This window comes from Mobula hypostoma, chromosome 5 (genome assembly GCF_963921235.1).
Source record: "Mobula hypostoma chromosome 5, sMobHyp1.1, whole genome shotgun sequence".
Lineage (NCBI taxonomy): Eukaryota > Metazoa > Chordata > Chondrichthyes > Myliobatiformes > Myliobatidae > Mobula > Mobula hypostoma.
In genome coordinates this window covers 139991067-139998580 of record NC_086101.1, presented here as the reverse complement: position 1 = coordinate 139998580, position 7514 = coordinate 139991067, and the positions used below count along the sequence as shown (strand labels likewise).

The window sequence follows — 7514 nt, the reverse complement described above, 5'->3', positions numbered from 1 at the left end:
TTAACATATCTGAATATATTTGGTATGATTCAACATTTATTGAGGGAACATTACTTTTCCAGGCGATAACAAAATTGATAGATTTTCAACTGGACGATACTGTTCATCCTCAGTATTAACTATTTGATGTAAATATTTACCGTGGGAGAACATCGTTTTTCTAGATGCATCAAAACCCAAAGTTAAGTAATCTTAATTTGAAAAGGTCACTTTAGGAAGATATTGGAATAAAATGATTTGCTGTTAATATATGATAGTTAAAGATATTTGATTAAACTAAACCGATGAACATTAAGTTTAGAATTTTTCTGTATAGAGAGAAGTCTGAGTTTTGGTTTTCTATGCTATCTACAACTTTAAACTTGCAGCTAACTTCCTTTGAGAAATTAGCCCGACAGCTGGTCTGCGGAGGGATTCCCGAAACGCATCATTAGTGTGTATTACACCCGTGCCCCTAGCAACGGGTTTAAAAGTTAAAGGCAATTAGCACTGGGGTTTTGCTTGATGGACGTAGCTTGAACCTTTGTTTCGTGACGTTTTCTCGTTGTGATAAAACTGTCTCCCGGCGCTGTCGTCAGTACGACGTAAAAAGGGTAGATACTCCTTCACGGTGAGAGTAAACTTCGGGGATACAGGAGTCCGCTGTTCCGGGGTGAACTGAGAGAGATACAGATAGAAAGAACGAGCTAGGAGTGAGGGAGAAGATAATACTGACAAGAATTAACTGAGAGTGAGGGAGATAGAGAAAAGAGGCATCCAAGAGAGTAGTGATAAAGGGGGGTGAGGGAGGTATAAGGAGCAACTGAGACACAAAAATCATCGGGGGCGAGGCGCAAAGGAACTGAGAAATAAGAAGGAGCCGAGCGAAATAAGAAATAAGTCTACTGGGAGAATTGGGAGTGAGACAAAAGAGAATTGAGAGAGGACTGAAAGAGGAATAAGAAAAATTGAGCGAGAGATAAGGGAGAAGGGAACAGAAAAATAAGAGGGAGAGAAAGAGAGAGGTCTATTGGGAGAATTAAGATTGAGACGGAAAAGAGATAATCGATAATAGTGAGATCAGAGTAAAAGGTAAAACTGATATAAAGATAGAAGAGTAAGGTGAGAGAGAATAAAGGACACAATTCATAGAGAGATAGAGGGACTCAACTGAGTAAAGTGGAAAACTGAGTGTCAGTGAGGAGAGGAAGGAAGACTACACAGGAATACAAGAAAACTGAGAGGAGATAAGTGAGAAATAAGAAAGAGGAAGTCTTAACTGGGGAAGATAAGACATCTAAGAGGGGTGAAAGAGGTGAAAGCTAATTGAGTGAAATAAAAAAAGTTGAGACATAGGAAAGAACTGGGAGAGAAAGGAGACACCTAGGTGAGCTAGAAACTGGCGAGAGATATAGGAGACAACTGTGAGAAAGCTAGGGATAAAAGGGAAAGGAAACAGAGAGGAGAGACAACAGACACAAGGAATTATTGAGATAAATGAGAACTGAGAGGAAAAAAGAGATTGAGGAACCGAGGTACAAGAAGTAACTGCATGTTACCTGAGACAGAAATAGAGAACTGAGAACTAAAAGACACACATCAAGTTGAGGAAAAGGGAGAAGAAAACTGAGTGGGAGAACTTTGGAAGCAAGTTAGAAATGAGTCAGGAGAGAGGCAGTTAAGAGGTTAGAGAAAACGGGAAGAGAGAGTAGGAAAAATTGAGATATAAGAAAGAGTACAAATAGGAAAGAAAGGCTACTGAGAGAATTATGAAGATAATTGGATTGAATATCAGAGACAGAGAACTGAGAAAGGGAGTACTAAAAATTGACAGAGGTGAATAGACATCTGTGAAATATTGAGATAATTTAAAAAAGCACAACAGAAAGTAATATCAAACAGATGCGAACTGAAGTTCAAACTGAAAATTGAGAGAAATAGAAATATTTGTTGAGAACGGGCAGGGAACAAATTACAGACACAGACAGCAGGATAGAGCTAGGGCTTTGAGGTAGAGAAAGTATTTTAATTGAACAACCAGGAACAGCTCGAGGAGAGGAAAGGAATGTAGTGGGAAAGAGGAGAATACACTGTGGAGCAGAGTGATCAAGTACACCAAGAGACTGATCAAGTGCGAGTGGTGTTTGAGTGTGAGCACACTGGGTGGATAAAAGGGAGAACAATCAAAAGGGAGGAGACATAAGAAAATGGATTTTGGAGACAAATTTGAGGATCGTAAAGGATCTCTTGCTCTCCGCTCAACTCAAAAGACATATGCCAGACATGTGTTGGTCTGCAACTGGTATGTAATTAAATCTGAGGAAAATCTTATTAAGCCTTGGATGTTTTCAAATGTAAAGACACTAAGAATTAATCAATTGTTTTCCTGATTCAACTTTGAATGATATAGAATATGGTGGTTCTGACCTGCTGGGACTGAAGGAGCTGACCTGGAGGTGGGAGGGGAAGAGTAGGGGAGGGGAAACACATTAGTTGCATCTATAAAACAAAATGTAGAAGATGTGTTGTGGTAGAGAGAGAGAGAGAGATCAACTAGAGGGAGAGAAATGATAATAGAGTTAATGATGTTTATCTATAAATAGGATTTTCACTGTTAGCCAACATACCACTGTTAGCAAGGGTAACGCTAATGATGCTTGTGTGTACGTGGTCCAGTGAAGCTGTCAAGGATTTAGATGAATAGTTAAATCAGAACATTCAAAGATGACAGTTTGAGGTGCAAATCCATTATCTTTACAGACGTGCCATCTTGTTAATTACAAGATTGATATATTTGTGCAGAGGATATTAAACTGCAGAAAGTTATCCACTCTAGTCTGAGAGCTCTTTTAAAAATTAGCAGTGCTCACCCTCTCTGGCATTGAACATTAACTCTTAATTTTTAAGAATGTACAATTTAAAATAAAAGTATTTTACTTCTCACTTTTGTGCCACCTCCATTTTTGAGAGAAGGAATTCTGCACATTTGTCTTGTGACATCAGCTCCTAATTCTGAACCTACTTCTCCTAGTTTGGGAAACATGGGGAGACATAACATCTGGCTGAAGTCTTCCTCATTTACATGGGCTTCCATGTGTCTCCAGTCCAACACCATTGTAAATGCAACATTATGATTGACTTTCATAAACCAAGCCGATCATCTGCTTCATATTAATTCAAAGAAGGCAGTTAATACTAACTTTGTAAACAACACCCACATCTTGAAAATAAATATAAAAGAGGGTTGCTTGTTATTGGTCTGTATCCTCTGTACCAGGCCATGATGCACTGCATCAAAACATTCTGGATATTGTCACTTACGACATCATAAGAGATTCCCAAGGCTCTTTCTTAGAACCTTTGTGATTGTCCACTTTGATACCACTTATAAATTTACCTCGGGCTACATCCACAAGAGACTGGATAATTTTGAAAATGCCGGTTTGGCGTAAAAACGATAGGTGTCCGCACCAGGTGTTTTTGAAAATATCTCTGTCCACATTAAACCGGGTATTTGGGCAAATATCCTCCTACTGGGCATGTGCAGGACACATCTACAGAAAACAAGTGAAGAGGAAATTGTATACTTGGTGTATGTATGGAGGCAACTGATAGGGAGTTCATGGACAGTATGACCCGACTGACAACGAACATTGAAAAACTGACTAACTCTGTTGCAGAGGGATTTGCAATGATGAGGAATATGATAGCTCGGCCCCCCCCCCAACAGTACTTTTCACTGCCACAATACCAGCCTCACAGCCACTACAATAGCTACACATATGGGCACACAGACCCCCTGGTGGCCCACCAACATCTTCCCCACTCCTACAGAGGGATCACCCTGGAAACATTTCCTACAGCCATAGTCTCTTCACCGATGAAAGGGACGACAAGTTTTTTAAAACCTCCGGTTACCCCGTACACACTACAACGCCCAGCCGGCATTTTCAGATTTAAACACTCTGGAGAGCATTTTAGAAAAACTCCATTTTTGGGGGAGGAAAATGTCGTTTCAGTGTGGACGGAGGGTCAAATGAAGCTTCGGTTACGGATTTATCCAGTCTAGTGTGGACGTAGCCTCAGAAGAAGTACGCAGGGGAACTGCGTTTGACATTTCTAGAACATCCACTCCCAGTGTCATGCTCAATTTGCAACTCCACCTCTGGGATTGCAGGAGCACTGCATGTATAAAAATGATGAAGGCATTCAGAGGGAGAGTTGATGAATATTCCTTTGGTGCCTCTGATGTAGTTCAGCTGATTCCTGCACTGCAGAGGAAGAAACCTCTTTGTAGAGAGGTGCCTGCACAAGTGAGGTCATAAGACTCACTATGAAGCACCTCTTTACAAAATGTGCATTGTGGTATTTAAGAAAGTAAAAACAGGAGTGTGCATCAATCATTCAGCTTCTAGAGACTGCCCTAGGCATTAATAAGATTAATTTCTGTCCTCAGCATCTTTGTGGCACATTTCTAGCCATCATTACCTCCCTTACCCCATCCTGGACTATTTGTCAGGAGGGTTGACTGTTCCATGGAAGGAAAGCATTTAGATGTCAAGATGTAGAACATGTGTCAGGAAGCTAGCACATAAGCAAGATTCCACACCGAACAGTGTGAAATGAAGAGATGACCTGTCTCTGGAAAGGTTGGACGAGGAGCTAACATTGGCCCAGGCACTTGGGGAGAATCTCCTGCTCCTCAAAATAGAGTAGAAACTGCCCTAGTGACTACCTTGATATCTTTTTCTATGTAGGTATCAGCACAGGGAGGCGGAGCCTAAAGATTATGATATAGATGCTGTACCACAAGGAGAGCGGAAAAACTTGCTGCGCTCAACGTATAAACGCCTTTCAAGCCTTAGTGATGGAGTAAGTAATCAACCAGAAGTGATAAATCAGTAAATGGACCCATGTTTAAATTTATACTTTTACTAGAAAGTCCAAGAGCCAAAACATGAATTCGGTTGCACTTATTTGATGCTTTTGGCAAAAGTTTCAATTGTGTTTTAAACGCCTGCAGCAAATTTCTGGGTATAACTCTGCATATATAAGCTGATTGTAAATTATTTCTCTTGTTTGTGATGGTAAATGATTTTCCTTTTTCTTTCTTTCTTTTTAAATCTTTTTATTGAGTAAGTATACAAAAAAGGTAAGCCATATAAACATTAATACAATGTTAAAGTATAATAAAATTCCAAAAGATAACAATACCAAAAAGAAAATACTACAAACAATGTAATTTAAGCATAAGAAACCAAGATAACATAATAGTATACTAGATTTTATATATATCAATGGAAAAAAAGAAAAAAAAAACCCCAAAAAAAAACCCACCGTGCAACTAACTAAAAGCAAAGCAAAGCAATGGGCTAACTTGAAACCAAACAGAGTTAAACTTAAAATCACGTCCTCAATCCCGACCTCTGTATAGCAACTGTGACTAGAAAACAAGAAGGGTAAATATTACATTAAATGAAAATATCGAATAAAAGGTCCCCAAATCTGTTCAAATTTAAATGAAGAATCATAAAGGTTACTTCTAATTTTCTCCAGATTCAAACATAAAATCGTCTGAGAAAACCAAAAAAAGGTAGTTGGAGCATTAAGCTCTTTCCAATGTTGTAAAATACATCTTTTCGCCATTAAAGTAAGAAATGCAATCATTCTACGGGCTGAAGGGGAAAGATTACTAGAAATTTTAGGTAGTCCAAAGATAGCAGTAATAGGGTAAAGTGGTTTACTATTGTCACATGTACCGAGATACAGTGAACAACTTGTCCTGAGTACAGACCAATTCATTCCAACAGTGCATTGATGTAGTACAAGGCAAAAGAGTAACAGAATAAAATGATAGGGGAGTGAAGAGAGAATGTTTATGGTGGGTGGGATATTGTGACGAAGGGTCTTGGCCTGAAACGTCGACTGTACCTCTTCCTAGAGATGCTGCCTGGCCTGCTGCGTTCACCAGCAACTTTGATGTGTGTTATTTGATTATGTTGTCCGCTTTATCAAGTGCAGACTGAGCCCATGATGGGGAGGCTGGTTTTTGTGATGTGCTGAGCCGTCTGCAGCTTCATAGGCAGACCAGCTGCCTTACCAGGGCACGATGTAACCAGAGAGAATGCTTTCTATTGTACGTCAGTTAAAAATTGGTAAGCCTCCTGAAGAAGTGGGAGCTGCTGAGTTTTCTTGACTGTAGCTTCAAAGTAGGACAGGCTTTTGGCAAGATTCACTCCAAGGAACTTGAAACTCTCAACCCTCTCAACTTCAGCACCATTGATATGAACAGGACATATGCACAGTCCCCTTTCCTGAAGTCAATGACCAGTTTTGTTTTGCCGACTCTTTGAGTTGTTTTCCTTCCTCTCAGGAGGATGCAGGGTAGAGACCTCTAATAATCGGAACAGCAAGAGCCCATTTAGTACTTGGAACCTATTCTCTCCGATCAGTAAATGTGGCTGATCTGTAGGTTAACCAAAAGAGTCTTCGTGCACAGTGGTGCAGCAGGTAGAACTGCTGCCCGTCAGCTCCAGAACCCAGGGTCAGTCCAGATACTGGGTGCTGCTTAAGTGTGGAGATTGCATGTCCTTCCTCTGGGTGTTCCAATTTCTGACCATATCGGTCAGTTTGATTGGCCACTGCAAGTTGTCCTGACAAGGGTCTGAACTGAGTGGGTGAGGCCCATTTTGTGTCGCTGTTTGCCAGTTGTTGCGACTACCTCCTCATAACAGGCAGCCCATGGACGTGGGGGTAAGCTGTTTTCACTTCACGAGAGGTTGACCAAAGTTGGACAAATGTGGGTTGTTTTCTCTTGAGTGGAGGAGGTTGAGGAGAGATCTGATGGAGGTTTTTAAGATTAAGAGGCATAGATAGAGTCGACAGACAATATCTTTTTCCCAGGGTTGAAGGATCTAATGCCAGTGGGTATGCATTTAAGGTGAGAGGGGGTAATTTCACAAGAGATGTGCGGGGCAACTTGTTTTGCACAGGGCGTGGTGGGTGCTTGGAGTGTGGTGCCTTGGGTGGCAGAGGCAGATAAATTAGGGACTTCTGAGAGATACTCAGATAGACACATGAATGTGAGGAAAATGGAAGGATATGGATATCGTGTAGGCAAAGGGGATTAGTTAGGTTGCCCATTTGATTACTAATTTAACTGGGTCAGCATGACATTGTGGGCCAAAGGGCCTGTTCCTGTGTTGTACTGTTCTATGCTCTAAGGGCAGGGGTGGTGAGTTGATGGGAATGTGAGGAGAATGAAATGGGTTAGGATAGGTACAGTATAAAAATTACTACTTGATGGTCTGCTTGGACTCGAGCAGCTGCAGGACCTGTTTCCGTGCAGTATCTCTCTATGAGTCCAGGACCCTGTGACATATCCTTCAGTCAACAAAAAATATCAACCTCAGATTTAATTTATGTGATTGGCTTGGCAGTGTTTGTCACTGGGGTTAACTCTGATCTGATATTGGTTCTATGAAGCTGCTTCTCGGTGCTACTGAAATGCAGTTGTTGTTCATGTGCTGTACAGA

At 40.8% G+C, this 7514-nt stretch overlaps 1 protein-coding gene across 1 annotated transcript in view; it reads left to right on the top strand.

Moving 5' to 3' along the window:
- The first annotated feature begins 2186 nt into the window (after positions 1–2186).
- The window catches only part of LOC134346305 (cilia- and flagella-associated protein 95-like), a 42271-nt gene continuing 36943 nt past the window's right edge, over positions 2187–7514 (top strand). The window contains exons 1-2 of the mRNA XM_063047658.1: positions 2187–2281; positions 4737–4851. Coding sequence (XP_062903728.1) covers positions 2187–2281; positions 4737–4851 — 210 coding nt within the window. The remainder of the gene's footprint in view (positions 2282–4736; positions 4852–7514) is intronic.